Raw genomic sequence first — 26449 nt, forward strand, 5'->3', positions numbered from 1 at the left:
CAGGGACCCTTCATATTTCCATCTTGACAAAAGCTAAAATTTAGATCTGGACTTGCACCTTAATGCAGCCAAACTGATTTCAGATAGACCTGGTCTTCCTCCTCTAACATAGATAAAACTTTATGGGATCCTCCTGCCTTCAGTGATTCTTTGGAAGGAAATACAGATGTATCACTTTAAAAGCATGGTCATGGACCAGCCTTGAAGAAATGCTGATGGTCAGTGTGTGCAGATCACTTTGCAAGTGAGAGGAGACTTCTCCACTGCTCACACCTGCAGACAGGGAAGCTACCAGATGACTTCAGTGTGCTGGTGCCTGAAGTAGCCAAAGCACTGCCTGCCTGCAAGTTTTTTCCAGGTCAAGCTATGTTTTGACTGCTCCAGGTGTCCTGTTTTTGCCTAGACCTGTAATAAGAGCTCTTGATAGAGTCAAGAGTATTTTTGGAGGCAATGAAAAAGGAAGTGCTACCCTTCCCTGCTCGTGGTAGCTCACAAACCAGGGTGTGGGATCATTTAACTCATTGTTGAGGCTGACATTAGTGTGCAGTATGAGTAGTAGGTTTGGGGTGGGTTTATGCCACTTAATTCAGATGTTTAATGAGAAAAGTATTTGGGGTTTGTGTGTGAGTTGCTTGGCTATTATTCCTGGCACAGGACCAGTCATTGCATAAGCAAGTATTGTGCAGCCTTCTGCTGCTCAGCAGAGACTATCAGAGTCTATGAAAAGTGGAGATTTTCCAGCATCATTAATTCAGGGGAGAATGCTGAAACCCTGGCAAAGAAACAGATTGTATCCAGAAGATGTGTAGTTATGCTGGGAAAAATGAAAAGGATTGCAGAAAAACACTATTATTGTTCTTTTGTTTGGTGAGCTGCTTGCAGTGAGCATTTAATTCTACATTTTCCCTTGCCTGGGGACTTAAAGTCTGTTGTGTGGTTGGGGGTTTGCCCTAATTCCAGCTCACTGGAGAGATGCTGGTACATCTGCTCCAGAGCAAACCACTGCTTGTGAGGCAAAACTTCTTACATTTTGTCCCTTGGTGCCTGAAATGTTAATAGGCAGTGAGTGGAACCCACAGCCTCAGAGAGGTTTTGGAGCACTGCAGCTGATGGCCCTCAGCAGACATGCAGTGAAGCTGATTTGTGACAATGCACAGACCCACCTGGTGGCATTTTAGAATGTTTATTGATATCTTCACACTCCCCTAAAATCTCAAGTAAACTGTAGGGTGAATAAGGTTATTTTCCTAACACCATACCCTGATGAGACCCAGAACTGGCATGCAGAGATTTTTACTTTTCTCTGACAAAGAGGTATTGCTGTTTGTTTCTTCATGATCAAATAAGCTCCTTTGTGTCTCATGTCTCCTCAACAAGCCTTTTTTGCAAAGCTCAGCTAAAAGTCAGTGTTGTTCTCCTTGAAGAGCACTATATCAAAGGGCACATCAGATGCATCCTCAGAACCAGTCAGGAGTGTGTCATTTGCCTGCAGTCTTGTTCACCTCTTGCTTTTGTGGGCAGTTTTTGAGGGCAGCAGAAGTGCTGGGGTTTGGGGAAAGGAGTGGCTACTCTTAAAGGAAATGTTGCTTCTTCCTTTTCTCTTGGTATTTGTTAGCATCAGCTGTCTTTGTTTTGTCTTTTCACTGCAATCTTTTTTTTTTTTTTTTTCCAGTTAATGATCCAAATTTGACATGGAGAAAGTGGATGAAGCTCTAGGGAACTCATTAGAGGCTTTTCATGTCAGAATTTGACTCCAAATGCATGAAATCTAATCCTAACCTAGGCAGAGATTTATAGCATGCTGAATGCAGAGATTCATACAGTGCTGAAGCTTCTGGCTGGAGGCTGTTCAGAAGGTCCATGTAGGAGATCTCACTTTATCTCCATGGCCTCATTTGAGCCTGGCTTTTACTGGCCCTGCAGCCCCTGGCTGAGCTGGATACCTTGGAAAGGAGCTCTGGGGGTGCATCCTGCTGTGCTGCCTGGGAGAGCCAAGTGTTCACCCAGCGCCAGAGCAGCTGGCCCTGTGCTAGCAGGAGCTTTGGGGGCTGCCAGTGACACTGTAAAACACTGGGATTCATACTGGAGCTGAGGAATGGGCAACTCCAGGGCTGAGACCCAGGCAAGGGGGCCTGGAGACCCTATGGGCTGTTGTCTCTGAGTATCTGGTTACACATCAAACCTGTTCCTTTGGTCTCCATTGGCTCTCTTTCCCTTGCAGTTTCTGAAAAAGTCAAACCCCAAAGAACTGTTGCTAAAATGAGTGGATGGGTTGTCACTTGCTCAGTTTTTCAGCTGCAGCAGAGTTCAGACAAAGGTGCACACATCAAACTGTTGGCTCTGCAAACCAAAAGATTTCAGGGGATCAAGAACAAAGCTCTGCTCACAAGTCTGACATGGAGACCCAAAGGCAGCTGCCTCTGCTAGTGTGGGAAAGGGCCTTTTTCCCATTTTTTGTGCCATGTTTTTGTTGAGACACCATGTGTTTCAGGGGAATTACACAGGTTGAATTCCTCCCAGAAGCTGAGGAACTGGCTGATCAGAAAGCAGGAAAGTGTCTCTCTTCCACCTTTGTGACACACCCTGCATGCAAGCAGAATGCTGCTGTGCAAGGAAATGTCAGTGCCTTTAGGTTCACTTGCTTTTGAGGCCTGTTTGGATGCAGCAGGGGGAGTGCTGGGCTTTGGGGAAAGGAGTAAATGGAAGAAAAGCTGACTTTCATCTCTTCTGCTGAAGATTTCCTGCGTGCTTATTATGTTTTGTGGCTGTTCTGGTTTTGGATCAGCATCACTGAACTGGGATACTGTCAGGTCTGAGAGGTTCACAGTCAAGTAGATCAAGATGCAGTTGTGGCCTTCTGGAGCATTGGCCTCAGCTGGCAGTGTTCACATGCTCTGTTTTATGAACAGCATCTTGGCAGCCTTAAACCAGCTACTGCATCTATTTTGAGAGCCTGTTTAAGGCCACTAAACTGCAAAAGAGGTTCTCTTATCTGTGGATAATGTCCCCAGCTGGGGTGGCTGGGCTTCCTGCCAGCTGCCCTTGGAGGCTTCTCACCTGCACTGCCAGGGACTGCATGATAAGAGTTTGTGCTGAGGCACTTTGGCTCTTCCAGGCTTTGAATCACGTCCTCTGGAAGGGAGCAGAGCAATCTCTAAAGGCAATGTTTAATCTTCTCTTGTTTGTTTTCTTAAGATGAAACAATTTATATTTTTGACATCTTTGTCAGCAGCTGTCCACTAAGGAGCTTGTCAGCCTGCCCCAAACAGTGCAAACTCCTTTATCTTCCTAGTGCTTGTGATGAGAAATGAATTATAAGTTGAAAAAAGAGCCTTGGCAGTGCAAAAGAAAAGGGCCTTGACAGGTTTTGAAGTGTGTGAAGTAAAAAATAGATTAGACAAGCCTGTGCTTCCAGCTGCTTTTTGCATCCTTACCTCAACAAAATAATTACCACTTATTTAGACAGAGTCACTGAAGTGAGGGAGGCTTTTGCTGAACTCAGTGCTCAGCATATTGCTGCCTGGAGCATGCCAAGGTGCTTACCTGGGTTTTGTGGGCAGAAGCAGAGGTAAAATACAGGATGGAGGTGCAAGGAAGGTGTTGTCCTCTTAGGCAGGGAGAGAACAAGTGCTTTTCTGTAGGAGTAACTGTTCCTTCTTCCTTCTCAGGCCCCAGTGGCCTCATTAGCTTGTTGTTAGGTATTGTTTGTTATCTCCATGTGTGGCTGGTGCTGCTGCCTGAGCCCCAGCTGACAGTGCTCACAGCATCTTCAAGGGACATGCTTCACACTGGTGACCTCTCCTTCCAGCAGACTGCTGCTGAAAGGTGCCTGAAAGGTGTGCTTGAAAGTCTCACTGAGGGCTGTGATGACACTGATTACCTGGTGGGAGCTTGGAGGTGGCTGCGGTACATCTGTGCATCTTCAGCTTCCTTCCTGCTACACAACACAGGTCCCAGCCCAGACTGGGCATCTGCAGCTGGAGGAGAGGGAGGCTGGCAAACTGGAGAAGGTAGAGAGAGGCTGGTGTCTGAGTCTGGATACTGAGTGCTGCTCTAAGTACTGAGCTTACAGCCCTGCAGCAGCAAGTGCCTCCTGAGGAGTGTTCAGTCCTGCTGTGTGACCTGACAGGAGGCAGACTCTGCAGGGCAGGTGTCCCTGATTCAGCATCATAACCAAGCTGGTCCCTCTGGCTGTGAGGAGAGCTGAGTTAGCAGCTCATCCCTTTAATACCCTTTGAGAGCCCTGAGTGTTCTCATTCCATGCAAGGAAAGGCTCATTTTGCTTGTGTCATCCTCTCGGGTTGGTGAACTCAGCTTTTATGAAAATTGCAGATTTGGGGCCTCCAGGTCTGCTCCTTGAGCATGCACCTCCCCTGGAGGGGATCCAGGATCACTTCCCAGCTTTGGAGCTGGGTGCACTGTGCTGCCCAGAGCCCCTCACCTGTCCCTGGGACCAGCTGGCAGGGAATAGCTGGGTGTGCTGGGATCATTTCTGCTAAGTTACAGCCCATCAAAGTTCATCCAAGAAGCAGTGGCAAGACTTAATAATTTGCATTTTCACATATTTATTCACAACCAGTTCTCCATTGGGAGCTTTCTGTGGCAAAGCAACCAAGTGCATATAGAGGAATAAACATGGATGCCCCAGCTGCTCAGCTGAACCAGTGTGTTCCTGCTTTATCTCCAGATCCTGGAGCTGCCAACTGGCAGGTGGCATCACCAGTGATTGGCACAGAATTCCTCTGCAAGGGGCTGAATGTCTCATCCCTGTCCTGCTGGGTAGCAGAGCTCAGACTGAAAGCAGAGCTTTGAGCAGGGCTGGAAACAGGCTGGGGCTGAGCCAGGGGCTCTGCAGGGAAGAGCTGTGTCAGGGTGCACGACACACTGAGGGTCTCACCTCGTTTTAGGGGGGTGCTGCTGTTATGGAAAAGCTGTGAAGATGCCTCAATGCAGAGCCCTAGGGGACAGTGCTCAGAGCCAAACACCAAATGTTCAGCAGCACTGCTCCCTCTTTGTAGATATGCACTGGCTCCCCAGGCAGCTCCAAGCCTTCATTTAAATGCTTTGTTCCTGAGTTTTCTTCTTGGCACAGAGCAGAGTGCTGCTCTGCTTAGACTGTAAGAGTTTAAGCAGATCTTGCTGACATTTGAAATACTTTTCATTTTTGCAGAAAGGTATTTTCGAAGGAAAAGAAAAAATGAATCCCTTCCATAGCAGGGAAGGAAATGAAGGGCTGAGCCTGGAGAGTGGTGGAAAATGGACTTGCCAGCTGGGCTGGTCACTAGTGGGGTTCCCCAGGGCTCAGTATTGGGGCCAGTTCTGTTCAATGTCTTTACTGGTTATGATGAGGGGATCGAGGGCATCCTCAGTTGAATTCACAGGTGACGCTGAGTTGAGTGGGAACGCTGACCTGCTGGAGAGCAGGAAGACTCTGCAGAAGGGTTTGGACAGGCTGGATTTGATCCAGCAGGACACAAGGACAATTGTGTGATGTCCAACAAGGCCACGTGCCAGGTTCTGCACCTGGGCCCCAAACAGGACTCCAGGCTTGGGGAGGAGCAGCTGAAAAGCTGCTGAGTGAAACAGGCCAGTGGCATCCTGGCTTGTATCTGCCATAGTGTGGCCAGCAGGACTGGGCTATCCAGCATTGAACAGGATGCCCAGGGCAGTGGTTGAGTCACCATCCCTGGAATCATGTAAAAGAGGTGCAGCTGTGGCACTTAGAGATATGGTTTAGTGATGGGCTTGGCAGTGCTGTGTTAGTGTTTGGGCTCAGTGACCTCAAAGCTCTCTTCCAGCTGAAATAATTTTATGATTCTTTAAGATACTACACTCAGAAGGGAAAAATGAGCTGTGAGAAGAGAGCAGGTGGTGACCTTTGTTCAGGTTAATATGAAGGGTTATGAGGTCCTGCACCTGTGACTGAAGTGTAGATAGGACTGGGTCCAGCATTTGCAGTGTCAGATTGTGCTCAGCACAGTGCCTAATCCCACCTTTCTTCCTCAGGGAACTGGTTTTATCTGGGGCTTTTGGTGGCTGATCAAAGACACCAATATCTTCCAATATGTCCTCACACTCTTGGTCCAAGGAGAATAGATCAGTTGAAAAATATCACCAATTTACTTCTTGCAAAATTAGTAAAGAGCATAAAACGTGTATTCCATGTGAATTTGGGTTGTTTTCATATATGACTGTTGCTTGTGTGTGATGCTCTGAGACTCACAGAGACAATCAGCAGAGGAAAGCAAAGCTGCCTTTGTTAATTGAGAAGGGTGAGGATTTTTATGTTTTTTTAAATATGCCTCATTTCTTTAACTTGTAACTCTTTCAAAAACTCATTCACTCTGAATTCCTGTCGGTACAGATACTTGAGAGGACTTGACTTATCAGCTAAATCTCATCAGTTTATTTCTACCAGCCCCTTGCAATCTGAAGGACGGCAGCCCACCACAAATGAACACCCATGTTTCTCTTTCCTTGAAGGAATGACCCACACTGCCCAATGTGAATGGTACCTGATCCTGTCCCTCAGGCACTGCAGGAGGGCTCTGGTCCATATTCCAGGATCTGCAAACAGCCCAGATACTCACACTCTGAAGTGCTTCACGCTCATGTCCAAGAGAACTCTTTATTATGTTTACATAGAGCATGAGCAATGTGGAAAACACTGGAAATTCTGCATCAGTGGCTTGGGTTTTGGACAGCGTTGGACATGGCGATGCAGCTGCTCACGTCGTGTCTGTATTGCGAGGTGTGCAGTGTGCCACGAGGAGCCAAAGCTTTGCTCTTCTGATTGGGAAGCTCCCACCTCTGGCACGTTCACTGCTTGCTCCTCTAGTGCCACAGTTAGGTGCTGAGCTGTCAGCTTTTCCTCGATTTCACTTGGAACTCGCAATTGTAGTACCTTGGAACTTGTAATTTTAGTACAAAAGCAGAGGTTTTGAAACCAATCCTATAATCCACAAGACCACTCCCCTTGCCTCTCCTCCCCCTCCTCCCAATCCCATCCCAACTCATCCCATCCCCCATGCTCCCACCAACACATACCTCCTTCCCCTCCCTCTCACCCCGGTCACACAGCAAATATCCTGATGCTGCAGTTCCAAGCCATGTGTCCGCCCCAGCCTATGTGATCCAATGGTCTCTGACCAGGTCCCTTTGTTCAGACGTTCATACAAAACACACAATAGGAAAAAAACAAAACAAAAGGAGCCAGACACAAGAGGGAGACACACTGCCGGGCTCCAGCTCTGGCCTCTGAGCCCTTCCACTAAGCTCCACAGCACTAGGCTCTTGGGGTACCTCCTTGCACACTCAAGGCTGCAGGTCCCAAGGTTTCCAAAGTGCACAGGAAAAGGAAGAAAGGAAGTAAACTACAAGCCTGTTTCTGTTTTAGGTTCCCCCCAGTCCCTTTCCCTCAACCCAATGGCTGCTGGAGGATATTCTTGACTCCGACAGGTCTTTTCCCGTCTTCCAGTGAGACCCTGCCTGGGGACCAGGTTCACTGTAAGTCACTGGTTCCTGTCTGGAACGTGGGCAGTGGGTTTGGCAGCGAGGGGCGGGAGCGGAGCACGTTGTGGGGGTACGACAGGCTTCTGTCTCACAGCAGGTGGGGGGAAGATGTCAGGGAAGGTGAGAGAAGGGAGCCAAGGGAAGCCGGTCGAGCTGGCCCCTCCGCTTGATGTTCGTAGCCAAAACTCCTCCTTGGGGTCGCTCCAGCGCGCCAGCGCCGGCCCGTGGCTCAGTCACCTCTCGCAGCCCTGCTGAGAAAAAGCACGTGGCGGGGCGCTTCCGGCGGCTTCATCCTCTGGCTGGCTGCCCTCGTGCCCGCCGGCGATCTCAGAGTCGCAGTCAAGCGCCTCATAGATGGTCGGCAGCGTGGTCTGCTGGCTGAGACGCTTGCGCAGCCCCACCAGCAGCGGCTGCGGCATGGAGGAGACGTCCACGTTGTTGCCCAGGTCGACCCAGGCCAGGCAAGGGAACTTGTTCATGTCCTTCATGGTGTCGGTGAGCTCCTTCATGGTGGCCCGCGTCAGGCGGTTGCCGTTGAGGGACAGGTGGGTGAGGCGGGGCAGCGCCCCCAGGAAGGGCAGCAGCAGCCGCATCGTGTCGTCGTTGAGCTCGGTGAAGCTCAGGTCCAGCGAGGTGAGGCGCTCCCCGTGGCTCTGCAGGTAATAGGCCATGCGGTGCACGTCCCGCGGGCTCAGGGGGATCCCCGACAGATCCATGGAGTCCTGGCTCACCTTCTTCTGCAGGCTGCTCTTCAGGCTGCTGGCGGGGAAGGGGAGACAGAGGGATCATTGAGGGGAGCGCTCCCATCCAGCTCACCCGAGGGAGAGAGCTCGGTAACAACATGGGCGAGGAAAGGGTTAATAGAGCTCACTGGGGGAACAAGCATTTGCACCGTACCTCAGGGCACGTCCTGGGGCTCTGCTGTGTATTCTCAGCACCTACACATAAACTTCACCAGAACTGGCTCAACACGGGTTGTTAAAGTGTCTCTCACTAGCAGATGTCAAAGGGTTTGTCTGTATGTGCCCATACAGGCGCTCATGCATAGAAAGCAAAAATAACCAAGGCAAGCAAACTTTCCAAGAGCACTGGTTTGGGGGCTGTTTGTGAGCTGCCTTTCCAGGTGAATCCAGGGTCTGTGCTGCAGAGCAGAGCAGTGTTAAATGTCTGAGAAATGGATGTTTCATCAGGAAAACAATAGGCAAAGTGCATTCCAGGAAGGGATTTACTGCATGTACCTTTAAAAGCCTTCACAAGCAGCACTTAGTCAGTAAGCAGCACCAGTGGCTGCCTGTTTGGGTCTCTGTGGTCAGCAGATCATCTGGGATCTGCTGCAGCTATGAGGAGGCGGGGAGGGCATAAGGGTGCTAAGAGATGGCTTCAGCCTGGCCAAGGGAGTGAGGAGGAGGGAGGAAAGCTGTGTTGTGAGGTTGTGGGTATGCAATGGGAGTGGGCTGCAGAGCTTTATGATGGACTGTGGGTTTCTAAGAGTGCTGTGAGAAGTGGGGACTGTGGGGCTACAGGAGTTGCTGGGGAATATTGTGCAAAATTGAGTAGAAATGTGTGTTGGTGTAAAATAGAGAGCCTAATCCCTAAGTGTAAATTGTGTTAATCTTGCTGCTCTTTCAGACACATCTTGCCTTAAGGACATGGGAGCCCTAGTAGGAACCCCAGCCATGTGCTCAGGGGGTCTTGTAGGTGCCTTATTGAGTTTGGGAGGATCAGGGTGGGTTAAGCATTAACCACCACTTCGAAGGTCCCCACTCTTCCTATCTGGCTCTCTGTAGTGTCCTGCACACCTGTGGCACAGCCAGTCCCTGAAAGCCATGGGTACATGGGGACATGCCATCTCCTCGGAGGAGGCTTCAGCAGCGCAGGAGCTCCCGTGGCAGGTGAGAATGTCCCTACAAGCCTCAGCATTGCCAGGCTCTGCTGCAGCTGTGCAGAGCATGTGGCACTGCCTCTCTAGCTTTGCTTTACATATGCAGTTCATGGCACCCTAGAAATTTCAGCCCTTAATAATCCCCTATAAGCATGTGTTGACTCAAGGGAGTAAATGTGCACTGGGGCAGGCAACAGCCCTTTGTGGACACATTGAACACTGGCACAAACCTGTGCTGCACTCCTTGTAGGAGCATGAGGCAGAAAGACCTCGTGGCCTGCCCTGTCAATTCTTAAACCTACAAATTCCTGCTCTGGGTTTAGCAGTACTTTGCTCAGACTACTTCTCTGTGTCCTTGTATTTCCCATGGGAATTCACTGTGCAAGGCTGAAACTGTTTCTGAAAGCATGCATTTGGACTAATGAGCTCTCATGGCAGAGAGCTAATAACAGCATGAAATAAATTCTATTCAGACCTGAAGTATTGTAAGTAAAATGTATTACTTACTAAATATTTACTCATCAGATGACCCACACTACTCCTCAATGGATCACAGGAGGGGCAAGGGGAGCAGGGACTGATGTGCTGGGGAATTATAATTGGTCTGAGCACATGAGGGAGGTCACCAAAGGGCCTTGAAGATGGTACTTGATATCCCTCCACTATCTGGGCCCCAGAGAATTAATCCACCACACTGCTTGTAGCAGCAGTGCAGTTCTTTTACCTGCTGCAGCAGGAGTTGTGAACTGTGCATGCTGTGGTCTGGGTGGCACTGAGGAAATCTCCCTTCTGCTAATCCAAGGCATGCTCGAGATCAGCCCAGGCTGTCTGAGACCTCTTTCTTCAACTCTTGAAAAACAGTGTGTGTGTTTTGGGATAGTTTGTCACCAATCACTGGCAGTGGTGTAGCACAATCCACCACAAAGGAGGGCTCATCTTGTATGAAATTTATCAGGCACCAGCCTTGAAGCTGGAAACCTCTCAGGTTTCCTCTAGCACAAGAGTTATTCTTTTAGCCATGCTAGGTATTTTATCTGGGTGTTTGATCTGCAGTACTTGTTCTAGTAGAACAGAGCATCCAATGCACAGTGCAGGTGTGCATTCACATAGGTCAGGTGGAACAGGGAGAAATTAAATGAAGTGTGAGCCTGAGTGCACAGGTAACTGTCCCCTCTACCCACAAGGGCTGCTACAAGAGATACAGCAGCCTTCTCTGGCCTCTAGGGGTTTAGAACAAGGCTTTCTTGGGAGTGTGGGGATTACAGGATAAACAAGCACAGAAACAAGGCTGTAACTACTTCAGTGCCTGTTTTGTATGAACACAGCCTGTGGCTCCTGGAAATTCTCTTCCCCAGTGCTGTCAAGCCATGGCAGATCCTGGGTGGGTGGGGGACACAGAAAGGAGACATGAACATGGAGGCCCCTTCCCCAGCCCTAAGCCTTGTCTCCATCTGTGCAAAGACCTTCCTTTCTACAAAGCTGCAGGGCAGGAGCCAGGCTGGAGTGGGGACCACTGGAGGGCACGTCTGAGCCGCTGCAGCCTCAGCATTCAGGTGCTGCTTTTCCTGTCCCGTCTGCAGCAGCAGCTTTCTTAACAGGGGGCCAGTTTGAAAGGCTCTGGGGGTCCCCTTTGGAGCCACTTGGCTCTGAGTGCAGACAGTGATGACTGAAGGGAAATGTCTGAGAGACAAAAGCAGTGTGCTGGTCTGTCTGTGCCCGGGAAGCCTCCCCTCCTGTGGCTGCTGTGCAGGCTGCAGTAATAAGTCACAGATCGTGCTCTCACCAGAGCAGACACCTTCTGCTGCTCTCCCCAGCAACGAGCCAGTACCCCAAGGAGGCTTTAATCAAGCAGACAAATTATCTTCCCATAATTGATTCTCCAGACTGGACTGCTCCTGGCTGAATGTGCTTAAATCCTCCTGTCCTGTGCCAGAGTCCGCCCTCCCTTCTTTGCTGGCTTGTTTTTCTTTCCTTTCCTGTGTTTTTTGCTGCTTCCTTTTGCCCTCATTGCTGTACCTGCCAGGGTGACTGGGCCTCCTGTCTCAGGACTGGGGGCTCCCTCCTTTAAGCTGTTCTCTTGCCTATAAAAATGCCTCTTGTAGGGCTGTGTCTGTAGGAGCCTCATCCTGGTGGACACAGCCCTGTGCTGCAGCCAGGCCCTCAGTCTCTGGTAAGTGCTGAAGCATGAGATACAACACCCCAGCATGCTGTGACCCCTGGCAGCCTCCTCCTCAGCTCCCTGGTGTTTCTGTGCAGCTCCAAGAGGCACAGCTAAATCCCATCTCTAGGGCAAGGCACAGAATAGCTGCCCACTCTCGCTGTTGCTTTAGAGGTAAATGTGTCTGCAGTCAGAAATGGGTCAAGCAAATGTGGGTAGATGCTTTACTCTGAATTATCTGACACTTGGGTTGTTGTTTTTTTTTGAGCTCTGAGAGGGGCATGATACACAGGGCATCAAGCTCTCAGTCACTTGTGCAGAAGCTGAGAAAACACTAGGTTTATTTCCAGGGGAAATAGGTCATCTATTATCCCTTAATTTCTACACTTGAAACAGGCTTTAAGATTGCTTCAGCTGCAGAAGGCTTTTTTTCCTTTGTGTGAGATACAACAGCTACTTAGCAATGTGGCTCTTGATGCCCCTGGGGCTTGTGGACAGAGGCTGCAGAGCATTGGGGGCTGGATTAACCGACTGCTTCTGGAGCTGGTGCTCAGGGCACGTTTGTATTGGTGAGGATTTGCATCTAACCAGGATCTGGACCCTGGAGGCAGGGCAGCAGACTGTGTTTGTACTATCTGCAGCAAGCTTGAAGAGGAAACAACCCTCCACTCCCTCAGATGCTGGAGAAATGGCTGCAAGTGAGAAATTCTTGGAAACTTTGAGCAAGAAACAAGGGCAGTCAGCAGCCCATCCCCTACCTGGGGGGATGGATCCAGTGAGGAATGGTGCTGGCCCAGAGCCCTGTTTGAAAGGGATCAGCACCCTGTTTGCAACCCTTGTCCAGCCCTGCTGAGGGATGGGAGCTCTTTGAGATGCATCTCCTCATTTCTCATGTGACATGTTTTACTTTGCATTGCTCTCAACTCCCTTCTTGGGGTCTGGCCTTTCTCCCATGGACAAGCAGGCAGTCTTCCTTCCACCCTCACTTATCCCTTCCCTGGGATAATTCCAGCAGTCCCTAGGCTCCACTTTGAGCCTGGCTATGGGAGATCCACCCTGGGTCAGTCCAGACCCAGAGCAGGGGCCTGAGGGACCTGTAGGTGTCTGGAAAAAAAAACTCTCTCCATGAGAATTGTGGGCTGGGAAGGACGTGAAATCATCTTGTGCCTCCCCAGGCTTTATTTTGGGATAAAAATCTTCCTCTTTCCACTAACACTCAGCCACTGTTCCAGCTTCCTGGGAACTTAGCTAGCATAAGCAAATACAGAGCTGTCTTGAAATGGGACAATTAGGAGACCTGAAATTAATTGCTCGTTGCTTGTCTCCAGGACCTGTCCCAAGAGAACTAACCCTTAGGCCATCTTCCAGGTCCTTCTTTGAGTCCATGAAGCTGCAGGCTCAGCACATTTTGGTTTTTTTATTAGCACTGAATCCCATCAATTTCTTGCTCATCAGCTAAACCCTTTGGTGGCTTCAGGGAAGGGGTGTAATGGCTCCTGAGTGTTGCCCTGTTGGGACTTGTACAGTCACAGTGATGTCTGGCCTCTTGTTAGCTTTGTGAGGTTTGGGGGAGCTCGTTCAGCCCAGGAATGCTGAAGTTCCTGGAGTCTCAGCTCATTTCCTTGTCTCCATATTATGGAGAAAGGCTGGGAGAAGACAGTAAAAGACTCAGATAGAATTTTGCTAATGAGGGGTTCTCACTACTTAATGCCTATTTCTTTGGAGAATTACCAGCTTTCTACCACTCTGTCTTTTATTTTTACATTAAATTTGTCTCCAAATATAAAACTTTGCTGATGCCAGAAATCCCCATTACTGTGTATCCCCACTGTTGTTAACAGGCACTGCCAGCAGTGGCTAATTAGCCATGAGTCAGGTATCTCTCAGCTGCTCTTTCTTGCACAGAACCTTAGGCATGTCTGGATGGCTTCCCTGCTTTGAGCAGTGATTTAGGGGATGGATTCTGAGCCCTTTAATTGCCTACTTAGCATAATCTGCTTGCTTTGCTTCCTCAGTGGAACAGGGTGCTGCTGTGCAGGGTTGGCTTTAGCTGCCTCTAATGCAACATGAAAAAGGAGAGAAGCCTCAAAATACTGACCTAGACTAACTCAGCCCCTGATCTGAGGCTGGGCCTGGCCCTGCAGTGAAGAGGGAGGCTGTGCATAAATAGGTCACTGCCATGAGAAGTCCCTTAGTGACATCTCCATCCTTGTGCCCAGCTTGACCAGCTGGAGAGGAGGCAAAGGAAGCCCCTCTCCCATCTCACTCCCTCTGCAGCTGGGGTGGGACATGGGAATCTGTAGCTGTGGATGCAGCTGAGTGCCTCTCTTCCTGCCTCTGCTGTCACTTTGTCCTTGAAGGTGTATTCAAGAGAGCTGTGAACCCTTGGCTTTCCTCCTGCTGCTACTTAACCTGTCCAGGGCCTCAGACTGTTTCCCTTTTAGGCATTTAGGTCTATCCTAGCAAAGCAGGAATGATGCTGCCTCCTCGCTGTAAATACCATGTATTGACCCATGTCCTTGTCAGACCTTCAGCTGGGGAAGAGTCACAAAGGCACCAGGTCTCTGCTGATTGCTTTTAGCTACCACCTGCCACCCAGCCTCTCTTGTTTGTTCACTGTCTCTCCATCAGTGTCCTGCTTCTCTTGCCTGCCACTCTTGGCCTTTTTACTCCTGATTCTGACAGGGCAGCCTCAAGCTGACCCTTTCTGCCACCTCTGACAGCCTTTCCAAATGTATGGGGCTGTCTGTGCTGCTGGGAGCCCTCCTCAGGGGGAGTGTTTGGGATGCTCTGCACTGTAAGATGAGGGCACAATTCCTGCCCCATCCACCACTCATCCACCAGCTCATGTCTGTCCATCTGACATCTCTGTGAGCAGCAGCTTCTTGGAAACAGAGTGTGGGGCAGTTCCTGTCCTCCCATATGATGTTTACCATGTGGCTTTAGTTAAGTGACTTGGCTGTCTCACTGAAGCAGGAATGATGGTGCCTGTTTACCCTGTTGCATAAGGGTGACATGAAGCTGTAGTTAATATTCCCCTCATGCCATGTGCAGGCTGGGATCTCATCTGCCAGAACTGTCAGCCTCAGTACTGAGAGATGTTTTCAGGGAAAAAAAACAGATCTGAAGCCCTTTAGAGCTGTTTCCTTGAAGTCCCCCAGACACGAGTGCTTTCACTGCATTTTAACAGTGCATCCAATGCCGCAGTGTCTGGCCAATGCACGTCAATAAAAAGGGAGCAACAAGCCCAGGAGGATCCTCTGCTCTCCACCCACTTCGGATTAGCCCTGATGAAATTCACTCAGATGAGCAAAGTAAAGCTGTGGTGAGATTTGTGGAAAGGAAAGGCCATATGCATGTGGTTTGGGAGTTAACTCCATCCATGCCTTTGCTCTTCCAGAACCAGCCACTGTGTGAAAAATCTGGGGGGCCTTTTGTCACAATTGTAAAGCTGTGTTTACTGCCTGCTCTGTGGATTCAGGTTTGATCCTTTGCATTCAGGAAAGGAAGTAGTTACACTGAAGCAGCCAGCTATGGAATGATACAAGTGGAAGATACATTAAGGCTGCCTGACACAGCCTTGCCAAGACAGTTCAGATGTAACCCAGAGTTTCCTGATCACAGTAGCAGACTGTGATCCAGCTCTCCAGACAAAGGCTCTCTTCACCTGATACCCTTCTCCCTCTCTGCTCTGAACTGCAGCCCAGTGTGTCTGGCCCTCAAAAAATAACACACCCTCTGGGTCCTGCCCTGTTCTGGCAGCAGATGGTGACAGTTTTCTTGAATTCAGCATGGAAGGAGCCCCAGGAATTCTGAAAACAAAAATTAATAGCATCTAAAAGTTCTGCATCTGTCAAAATGCCACAGAAGTGGCACTGATAGCCTAAAAGGTCTGTGTCTGTATAAAGGAGCACTTCTTAATCCATTACTCTTTACACACTAAACATCAGTTTAATGAAAAGTGAAGCTGGAGTTATACAACACTCTAGAATGTGTTCTGCTCGTTAAGTGGGAGTGATCTATACAACTGTAAAATGGTGCTAAAACTGAATTCCCTCTAGGATATAAAGGACTGAAAACTGTGCAGCAGTTATGCTAGAAATCTTATCCTCCAGCTTTTGAACTTTTAATTTTAAAACTCCCCAAGTAAATCTGCAAGAGCTTATCTTCCCAGTTTGGTTGGGCAGCCAACCCAAGTAGGGCAGAGCCAGTGGGGTGCAGGCTGCTGGCTGCAAACCTGAGACAGGGTTTTGCAGGAAAGGAGCCCCTTCCTTTCAGTGTGGCAAACTTGTCTGAGTATCACCTGGGCAGCTGAAATAGTCTCTTTGGCTGACTGCACAGCCTGGACTGCAGCCCTTCCTTCTACAGCCACTCCATGGAGCCCACAGGCATGGATGCAGAGGGCAAGCTGCCCTCCAGCTTCACCTTCAGCAATTTAGTTAACCACAAAAACCAGACAGAGCCTGGGCTGGATGTCTCCTGCTCCCTCCAGCTGATTGCATTGAGTCCATGGAGCCACAATGAGCTTTTTCCTTCCACATTTCTGTATGGGCTCTGCCTGTGTGCTGAAACAGCAGTGCTGGAAGAGATGTATCTTACCCTTTTTGCTTTACCAGCTCACAGGTTTGTACCTGTGGGTTTCACTGAGAGTAGCTGGGGATGTAACTAGTGTTTGTTTAGTTTGTTTGTGACCCACTGGTTTGGCAGTGGGGACAAACACCTGGTGCGTGATCTGACTCCGGTACTGCAGGTCCTCTCCATCTCCCCTACCACATCTCCATAACAGCCCAAATGTAATTAAAACCTGGCAGATGCTCTAAGCTCTCTGTATGGCTGGGCTTGCTAATTATCTCCTGGACCCATCTAACATGCTGCCAGAAAGCAGAAATTGCATTTCAGAGAACGAGGGAGTCCGGCATCAGCTCTGTGAAAACCAGATGCCAAAGCCCAGAAGGCTGCAAAAGAGAGAGGAGAATTTGGTTTCTGGATGTGGTCTCCACGCACAGATTCCCCCCTGCTGTCCTTAACCCCCACTAGATTTTAGAAATTCCTTCAAAGTATTGCTGCTGCACCCATGCTCTTTACCAGACCTCAATAGCAGGAAGGGTGCAAGCCAGGGGCACAGAGTTTGAGACAGACACTATAGTAAAATACTCCCACTAGCAGACAGAGGGAATTTGGAGAAATTTGGATCATGTAGAAACAGCCTGCCTAAACAAATGAAGCAGCTATTTCTTGCCTTCCTGCTACTGGCAACACCCATTTTCTTGCAGCGGCCTCAGATGCCAACTCTGTGGGCGTCTTTGCTGCAAACTGCAAAACCCATTTCATCTCCACACTTAGAAGAGGAAGCTCTGCTGTTAAATATTTAATCAAAATTAATTTGTGCCTTATGTAACACATTGTAACTGGGTGTGGTAGGCAGGCAGGGTGTCCCACTTTAGACCTGTATTTCCCTCCATTGCACATTGCCTTGCTGCCCTCTCCCTGCTTGTGCTCAGAGATGTCCTGCACCTGGCCAATACTTGGGGCTGACTCCTCTCTGTGGGGTGCTCACAGGACCCAGAGCTCTTCCTCTGGCCACAAACCTCCTCTCTGTTGTTACTAAGTGATGGGTTTGCAGCAGTTTGCAGTCCTCTGCTGTCCCCAGGCTGTGCCATCACAGGGAACACTTCCAGTTTGACTCTTCATCCTGACATCCAGCTGGAGAAGAGGTTTGCCTACAAGCAGGAGTTTGGAGTCCTGAACTTCTTATCTTTAAACTTATCTTGGGGTGAGGTCAGAACTGCCCTCTATATCCTGCATCTTCAGCATTCTGCAGGATCCTATAGGGAAAAAGTCATTGAGTGGAGCTGGAAAAGGATTCCCTCAGCTCTGAAACCTCAGTCTTGTTCTGTGCTGTGGCTGCCACCTGCAAAGCAGCACAAACAGTCCTGCCCTGTGGGGTGCTGGGGGTGAGAGCACTGGGAGTGCTGGGCAAAGTGGCAAAGTGGGGCTACAGATGCAAGAGGAAATCATGGCAATAGGGATTTTATTCTTTAAGATGCACTGGGAACCTGCCTCTGAGCCAGAATGAAAGGTATGATGGAAATGTCAATTCCCATGGGGGATTTTAAGTTGCTGGCACACACATCAAAGACCAAAAGCATCAGAAAAGCCCAAGGCCATTCTCAGAGTGCTGCTGATTTTGCATTTCTTTTTATCCAATCCTGCATTTATTCCTGTAAAGCTAATGGGGCTGACATGAGCTCTTTTCTTAGTCACTTCTCTGTCTTTTCTTCAGCAGTGGTGATCTGTGTCACAGGAACAGGGTTTGCTCCAAGAAAGTAACAAGAGGAGAGGTGGATTTAAAAGACATGGGGATTGCTCTTTATCTGGGCAGAAAAACCAGCAAGTGTCAAGGAGGGAACAAGTGGGGGTGTCTGAATATGCTTTTAGTAGTGAAAAGCAGCTGCCACTGACCAACATGCTCTGAGTTGGGTTCTCTGTGCACCTGCACCATCCCAGGGCCCTGTCCCAGTGCTGGCAGAGAAGTGGGAGTAAGAAGAAGGATGGTCACCTCTGCCAGCCCCAGAGTGGCTCCTGCTCAATGGAGTGATCAGCTGGCAGTGGTGCCTTGTAATGGGACACTTCCCACTGTCAGGGAAGCTGTAAACCAGGACAGGGTGTGATGCAGAGCTGGGAACAACTCTGTTTGGCACATGGGTGTTTTTGCAGGCTGGTAGCCCTGGCCATGCTCCTGGGGCCAAACACACTGCAAGCCCTGCAGGAGGGGTGTCTGTGCTGTGCACTCACAGGGGTTGATTTCAGTGCTCTTCAGAGAGGGTGAGGAACTGTAACACCACACAGAAAGGAGCAAGTGGCAAACAGATCACAGAGAGGGACGTTGGGGCTGGGCTGTGCACTGTGCTCAGCCCTGCCTCTGTCAGTGGGCAGTGGGGGCAGGCTGGGATGGTGCCTGGCTGCAGCACTGTTTGCCCAGGCACATCCCCCTCTGTGCCAGCCACAGTCCCTGCCAGCTCCTTACCACACTTGGGACTTCCTGCGGGGCATCCCGTGCCGGTGCCACTTGGAGTGAGGGGTCAGGTGGTAAATCAGCTGCCTGCAGATCCTGTCTGAGGATTTCCAGGGGTCATATTCCTGAAAGGAAAGGGACAACTTAGACTGCCTGCACCACCAGAATGTGAGAAAAGGAGGAAGGCAGAGGAAGATGGGAAAGGAGTAAAGATGGCAGTGAGCAGGGTCATGTATGTAAGGGAGGAGATGAAGAGCAGAGAGAATGAAGGAGCAGCAGGAGGAGCTCTGCACTGCCAGGAAGAGCCCCAGCCCAGCCTACCCAGGAGCAAGTGAAACTCAAAGAGGGGCTCATTTCAGGGGGGACTGACAATGCTCTGTTGCAGAGACCCCTGCACTGTCAACTCCTTGTCTTACAGGACAGTGCTAAATTCCTATTCATTACCTGGCTGCCATGCTTCCCCATACTCTGTCTGTGGTTATCTGACACCCTGGTGTGGAAAGGGCAGTAACTGGCACCCCTGCCCCATCCCCAAGGTGCTTCTTGCTCCTCCTGTAGAGCACACTGACTCCACCACCTCCTGTGCTCTGGCTGGGAGATGCCAGGACAGGGAATTTTGGCTGCTTCCCCACACTCCATCTTACTTCCTTGCAGTCCACTCTGCTACTAGAGGTTTGAGTTTGGGAGCTTCCAATGCCAGCAGTTCCCTCCTGCCCCTGCACTAACTCATCAGGAAAAGAAGGCACTCACATGGCTGCTGCCTTCCTGGGTTATTTTTGCACTTGTTCTTTAGTGCCATGACTTGAACAGAACCTCTTCCTCTGGTGAAGCAGAATGGCAAATGGCAGCTGCTGAAGGCTGAGACTTCTGTCTTGTATTTTCTAATTGCTGACAGATACCTGCATTCCCACCCTCAGCCCTCCAGCCACAGTGCCACACGTGCATTTAGGGATTTGACAGGTGAACACCCAGTAAAGCTGCCAGGGAATGCACTGATTTATTCCTTATTGTGCTGCACTGGGGGCCAACAGCTGCAGTGAGACTCTGCTCAGCATCCCTGAAGCAGCTGAACCCCCCAGGGATGCAGTGCCACTTCTCCTGTGCCAAGGGGAGAGGGACCCCAGCCTTCTGCTCAGCTGAGCATCCCCTGCTCCCCATCCCAGCTTCCCTAGGAATGCCATAGGGACTGGCCCATGCCTTTGGCTTAGGTGCCTTGTTCTAGGCTCCCACTGTGCTGGCAGGGCTGACACTGCTGTCCCCTAGAGCAGCAAATCTCCCCAAGTGTGCACGTGCACAGCAGGCTCCAGGACAGCAGCTGGCACAAAGCTCTGCGAGCCACTGTTGGCTGAGTTACCCTCCTGTTCTTTCCTGTGTCCTCACTGATTTAATTTCTACTGACAGACTGGGAATTGCACTCAGCCTGCTTGCCTCTAATGCAGTTACACCCACCAGATGCTCAGCCAGGGTCGCAGAAGGGACGTGGTCTGGTGTTGTTCTGGAAAGGTGCTGGTGCTGTAGGCACTGAATTTCTGCAACCACTTCATTAAACTCCTGCTGGCTTTGAAGGGCAACTCAGGTGCTCAACATCTTCCTTAGGAATGGGGAAAATAATTTCTTATGTAGTGGTAATGCATCAATGCACCCATAATGCATGAAATCAGAGTGGGGGTATAAGCAGGTGTATAAAAATGTCCTGTGTTATCTGCCAAACACATGGGGGCTGGATTAGAGTAACATCCCCTCCTGCTGCCTGCCCTGAGGGCACTGCACAGCACAGGCTTGGACATGGTCTGGTAGAGCAGCTGGAGATGAGGTCAAGTGAAGTGTGGCTGAAAAGATACTACTGCTGCAATCACCCCTTCCTTCATGTAATTCCTTACATGAATTACACAGACATTACACTTGGAAAGGTTTTTATTCTCAGGCTGTGCTGCAACCCAATAATGATGATTAAACTTTGGCTAAATGTAGTTTGTCTATTGAGACATGACTGGTTAATTGTTATCAGTGAGCCTCAGGAGATGGCAGAACAAGGTTAGAAATGCCACTAATCTGCACCAGGCATTCAGTGTATTCCCTGGGGCACTGCTGCTTGCTCTGAGATGTGTGTACTTAATATCTCTCTTTGAATAAGGAAATTCACTCTATTCCTCTCCTTATAAAGCAAACATGACACTTGCCAAGCCTAATGAGCAAATGGATACATTGCAAATCAAAGGGTTTGTGGTGGCAAAGGGTAACAGAAATAGATGCTGGTTGTTGCAGTGGGACTGGGACATCTGTGATGTTTGTCTGTTCTCAGCCCTGCCTTTCTGTCTCTGCTCTCCTCATCCTCTGAAGGAAAGTGCTGGAGCATGCAGGGATACTGTGCACACGACACATTTACCTCCTGAACCCCAGTGCCAATATATTCCTCTAGCACCATTCTCTATGAGGAACTCTGAGAGCTTATGGGGGGAAATAATGCTGGGTTGAGGAAGTTACATATGGCAAAGGGCCCAGAATGAGAGAGGTGGTTTTCCTGCAGAGATCCCTGCTCTCCTGTGCAGCCCATGAGCCCCCATGAGCTCTGCTTGCTGTGAACCCCTGTGATACCAGGGATTATGGCTCTCTGCCCTGTCACTAAGTTTACTATGGCACAAAAGTAACTTCCTAATATCTGTGCACATCACCACCCCCCTCCTTCAGCTGCACTCATGTTCTGAGGATTTCTACAGAAATATGCCCCCCTCTCCATATGTTGCCACTGCCTGGCTCTGGAGGATTGACTGCTGCCCCAGCAGGGTCTGCACCAGTGCTGTTCCACAAAGTATTCACTGAGCTGAGGGGAAATTCACCTTCTTGGGACATTGCAGATCTCTAGCAAGGCTCATCAGCAGGTCATGGGAGATGGGATCCACCAAGTTGAGGAAAGTTGCATTTTTGTAGAGCACTTCATTGAGAAATGTTCCTTCCAGTCCTAGGTCCTACAATAAAAACAGACAGTCAGGCACACAGGCTTCCTCAGAGCTATATCCCTGGGATGTTGTGAAACCAGAAAGTAAATCTGATGTGGTGCCAGCTGGATGCCCAGTACAGAAATTCTCCAGCAGAGGTGAAGCAGCCAGGTCTGACCCAGCACTACTGAGCTGAGGGGTGCAGGCAGCCAGAGAGCTGAATGAGATGCAGTGTTAATTTGAGCTGTCAGCCAAGGCTGACCACCTCATTTCCACCTACCACAGGAAGGTGAGAATTCTATCATTTCCAGGCTGGAGCCTGGAGAGAATTAACTTCAGAGAAACACAGTTTTGTCATCCTCTATGTGTGAATCTGCTGCAGAAGCCAAGCAGGAAGGTTGGCTCTAAAGCTGCTCCTCCAACCTCAGCTTTTCTGGAAGAATCAGACCTTTCTCAGGTATTTAGATGCTGCCATATCCCTGGTGGTGGCTGGCTGAGCAGAAATCCTGCCCATCTGTATGACTTTAGCTGTGAATTTCTCAGTGAGAACTAAGCACTGCCAGTATGGGGTGCAATGGCAAATTCAGAGGTGGCTTTACACCACAGTGAGAGGAACTCCTTCCATCTTCTACATCTGTGGTCCATGCAACTTATCTGTGTGGATAAGGGGATGGGGCACCTTTGGAGGAAACCTCAGCATCTTTGGGAATAAAAAGCCTCCCTGGGGCCAGATGGATGATACTGCAAAGAACTAAGCAGTTTCTTGCTAAGAGAAAAGCAAAGAGCTAATATACTGACACAGTTGTTACAAGAAAAAGGTACCACAAAGCTGTGAAAAACAAGATTTTTTTAAAATGTGGGAAAGAGAGATCACATATTCACATGCAAGTGCCACAGGGGCTAAAAAAAATACCCTTGGAGTAAAAATATAGAACAGAAAAACTCCCTAGTGGGGACAGTGCTGGGTTTGATTCAGTTGATAAGGAGGGCTCAGCTAAGGGAGGAAACAAATCTTCTCCCCATTCTGTATGTGTCTAACAGGAGAAATGAATAAGCAAATGGGTGCCCCATATGTTCACACTGCTCTACTGAGTGTGTGTTTCAGGCACCACCCAGTGACTGAGAGCTAAAAAAAAAAAAGTGGAGAGGGGAAAAAAAGCTGGATGTATGCACATACATCACCAACAGGGACAGAGCCATAGCTGGCAGAGGTTTGGGATCATAACTCTGAGCACCAATCAAAGCCAGTGCTCTATCCTGCTCTGGATATGCTGGATGGAGCAGAAAGCACAATCCCAAAGAGACACAGAAAGGGAGAATTAATTAAATACTTTACAGCCCCATCACTCTGTGCACACACCCGTGAGCAGGCAAGGAACTTAAGCAGTGGATCAGTCTGAAGGACAGACAGCCACAGCTGGATGTGGGCCAGGAGCCTGGCAAGGCATCATGCCAGTGTCTCCCTCAACCATAAGGCTTTGGGGAAATGGAGCCTCCCACACCAAGTGTAATGTGCACAGATGAAGAAAGCTGCTGTGGGGATGGCATGGCTGGGCATGCAGCAGTGGATGTCAGAGCAGTAATTAAACTCCCCCAGCTGGAGCTATACCATTAAGATGAATCTGCATTCCCATTATAAATCTTGCCTGCGAGGGTTTTGTAAGTAATATAGCTGTAAATATTCACTTCACATTGATATTCCATAAATTCTTAGCCTAGAGGCATTTTCTGGCTCATCTTAGTTATTTCCCTATCTCACTCCCTCTGTCTCTCATTTCATGGAAAATTTTGTACCACCTAAAGAGTGGCTGCAGACAGCAGAATATTATAACTCTTGCCAGTTCAGTTGGCTTAGTGCTGTTGTCTTAAAAATGACACTTTGCTACTGTCTCAGCACAGGGAAAACAGATTATAGCAGACTTTTTGCTGGTGCAAGTCTAATGTCTCCCTGGGCTTCAGCTGAGTGATGCCCACCTAGATCAGCAGGAAAGCTGATCTGGCTTCTGCTGGTGGGCATTTCTGGGGCAGATGATGTGCAATGGAGCTGTGCTCATGTACAAAGCACATGTGCACCTGTGGTTTGCAGCTGCTCTCCATGCAGTCTTCTCAAATGCTGGGATCTCTCATCTCTGTTAGTGGAACTGCTTCTGCCTTGCTTGCTTTACATTATCACACCCTCTGAACATCCTAGAAATAGTCTGCAGCCTTTTGAAGTGTGAAGACCACAGGTCAAAAACCACAGGCAGATCCATCAGCAGGGTGCCAGCAGGGCTGGGCAGGGGGTGTGTGCTGGGAGCAGGAGGCACAGGTGGGATCCGTGTCCTCCAGTCTGCCTGAGACTCCTGCTCACGTCAGGAGGCTGCAGTTCCAGTCCCACCATTTCTGTGCCTTCCCTGGGGTGTTTGCACCCTGGCCCAAGGCACAGTGCTGAGGTGTGGTGTTAAGCATCCCCCCTGTTCACTGAAGTGAACAAGACATGTCTCTTTTCACAGGTAACACACAGAGCCTCAGCTGGGACACACTAATCCCTGACTCCTGAGAGTGTGACACTGCCAAGGTAAGGAGGAATCTGCTGGGGACCAAGCTAAGGGGTGAGCATTGTTGTGGAGTGAGGAAAATCTCTAAGTTAGAAAAAAGTCTGATCTGAGGCTGACATGGGACATGTGAGGAGGACTGGTGGGGATTAGTGACTGGGTGACAGCTGGGGGGTGTGGCAGATGTTAGTGATGTCAACTCTGTCTCTGAAACCTCTGAGCACTCAATGAACCAGAGGCTTTGGGGTGCTGCTGGATGGGTTCCCATCCTGCTTGGCAGAAGATGTGATTACAGGATGTAATCCCACTGTTCTGTTGTGAGCAGATGGACAGACAGTCACTGTTTCCACACGGGCAGGCAGAGATGGGAACCAGGAATAACACAGGGAACTGGAAAGGCAGCAGGCAAACGTGAATATTCAGGACAAGGTAATTCTCAAATGCAGATGTGGGCAAGCCAGGTATTTAACTGATCCTGAAAGGAGCTTAGAAATGACCATCCATTCCATATGGCCCTGTGACTTAGCACTCAAACCCTGTCTGTTCATAGATGACCTTCTGGAGGCCTCCAGGGTCTGTGGAGGGTTTCAGTGCTTCAGTCTCCAGGAGAGGCACTGAGCACTATGGAAGATGACATTCTGTAGTTCTGGCCTCAGCCTAGTAAAGTCTGTTCATGTTACATCGCCACATCCATAAAGTGAGTGGTTGCCTCTCCTTCACAAGCTTCTTTCAATAGCACCTCTCCAAAACTGCCTTGGAAATCTTATTCAACCCTTGTCTGCCATACTGGTGCACACAGAGGCTCTCTGCTGTGAGTTTATCTGTCTACATGTGTGGCAAGAAGAGTGTGCTTCTGGTAACAATCTTCAAGTGAATGCTAAAGTAGTGGACAGGAAAAGCAGAGATGTAATTTTTGGACCTGTGAATTCTTACTTGTGAGTGTGCAGCTCACTGGTAGCCCAGGGCAGTGAGCAGCACTGTCAGATGTGCTGTAAACCCTGGACATGCAGAGCAGGCAGGCTGTCCATGCAGCTCCCTGCAGCTGTGCTGGGGGTGAACAAGCATCCAGGGAGCCAGTCCTGCTCCACTGCACTCACACCCAAAGGTCACCGGCTACTGAGGCAAGAAATACTGTATGTTCCTGAGATGAAGTAGATTGTTATCTAATAAGTCAACATGATAAGCTACAAACTGATGGTGCTTAATGTCCACATCAGAGGTGGGCTTTGTCCCCTGTGCTGCCAGTTACAGAGTTGCCTGGGGCAGCTGAGTTTGGTGGAAAGCGATGGTAGCAGTGAGCGATGGAGGAGCTGGCTCTGCTCCAGCAGCAGGGCTCTGTCCTCAGCATCAGTTTGGCACCACACTGTCTGCACACTGCCTTTTCTGTTCCTGAATGGCGGCAGACAGAAACATGCTCCCACTGATACACTGACCCCCTTACCGCTCCTCTCAGCCTCCATTGTCCCAGAGCTCCCCTCCGAAACCATTTTGGGCTTTCCCAGACATACCTCAGCCGCTCTGGCTGAGTGGCCATAATGGGATGTGGTGGCAGTGGGGCGGCAGTGGCTTTTCTCTGGGCTGGAGGCATCAACCCTGAGCATACCCAGGGGCCGGCACGGCGGGGTGTGGATGAGCACAGCCCAAGCTCGGAGCCCTTTCTGTGCGTGCAGCACAGTCCCCCTCGCAGCCCGGGGGCTCAGCGGCGCACGGAGCGGGGGAAGGCAGCACAAAGAGCCCCGCAAGGAGGCTGCAGAGCCCGGCCATGGGAAGGGGCTCCTGCACGGAGCGGGGCTGCAGCCCGGCCCCACCGCCCTGTGTCCCTCCCTCCCGCCCTGCCCGGCCCGGTACCTTCCTGAGCAGCCGGAGGATGTGCACGGCGTGCTCCCGCTTGTGCTCGCGGATGGTGGCCTGGATCTCCCGCAGCCAGCCCACTCTCCGCACGTAGGGCGCGGGCGAGGCTTTCCGCAGCACCCCGGGCAGCTTCTGCGGGTGCAGCAGCAGCGACGACAGCTGGAAGTCGCCGCGGCCGGGACAGGGCTGCTCGCCGCTCTCCTCCTCCAGGCTGCTCTGCCGGCTCAGCCGGGAGCCCATGGCTGTGCTCGGGCTCGGCTCGGTGCCGGGGTGCCGGGGAAGGCGGCTCCGGCTGCCCCGCCCGCGGCCCCGCCCCGGCCCCCGCGCCCGGCGCCCTCCTCCCCCCGGGCAGCCCCGCGGCCGCGGCGCCTCCTCCTCCCCGGGCTCCCTTCTGCCCGACGTGCGCCGCGGGGAAGACAAAGAGGCGCGGATGCTGTCGGGACTGCTCCTTCCATCCAGGCGTTTCGGGGAGGACAAACTCTTTGAACATCGCAAAATGTTGTCTAGATTAATAGTAGTTCAAAACACAGGGAGAGCTTCTGTGGGCTGTGTTTTCCATCA

At 50.3% G+C, this 26449-nt stretch overlaps 1 protein-coding gene across 2 annotated transcripts; it reads right to left on the reverse strand.

Annotated features, from left to right (window-relative positions):
* Positions 1-6609: 6609 nt before the first annotated feature.
* On the reverse strand, positions 6610-26201 carry LRRC75B (leucine rich repeat containing 75B). 2 transcript variants are annotated; one of them, XM_056504101.1, is made up of 4 exons: positions 25886-26201; positions 21405-21533; positions 18580-18692; positions 6610-8268 (listed from the first exon to the last, which is right to left on the reverse strand). In XM_056504101.1, exons 1-4 carry the CDS (start codon positions 26126-26128, stop codon positions 7746-7748), a joined length of 1008 nt encoding a protein of 335 aa, XP_056360076.1. In that variant the 5' UTR covers positions 26129-26201; the 3' UTR covers positions 6610-7745. The 2 variants fall into 2 exon arrangements, with proteins under 2 accessions (XP_056360076.1, XP_056360075.1); XM_056504100.1 differs by having other exon boundaries at positions 6610-8271; positions 25886-26198.
* Positions 26202-26449: the final 248 nt, after the last annotated feature.

This window comes from Oenanthe melanoleuca, chromosome 15 (assembly GCF_029582105.1).
Source record: "Oenanthe melanoleuca isolate GR-GAL-2019-014 chromosome 15, OMel1.0, whole genome shotgun sequence".
Lineage (NCBI taxonomy): Eukaryota > Metazoa > Chordata > Aves > Passeriformes > Muscicapidae > Oenanthe > Oenanthe melanoleuca.

Excerpts from the sequence above, each read along its gene's own strand:
- LRRC75B (XM_056504100.1), bottom strand. The coding sequence starts at position 26,128 with ATGGGCTCCCGGCTGAGCCGGCAGAGCAGCCTGGAGGAGGAGAGCGGC. Across the intron at positions 18,693-21,404 it reads ATCTGCAATGTCCCAAGAAG|GAATATGACCCCTGGAAATC; the intron begins GTGAATTTCCCC and ends CTTTCCTTTCAG. Across the intron at positions 8,272-18,579 it reads CGCAGGAAGTCCCAAGTGTG|CAGCCTGAAGAGCAGCCTGC; the intron begins GTAAGGAGCTGG and ends CTTCCCCGCCAG.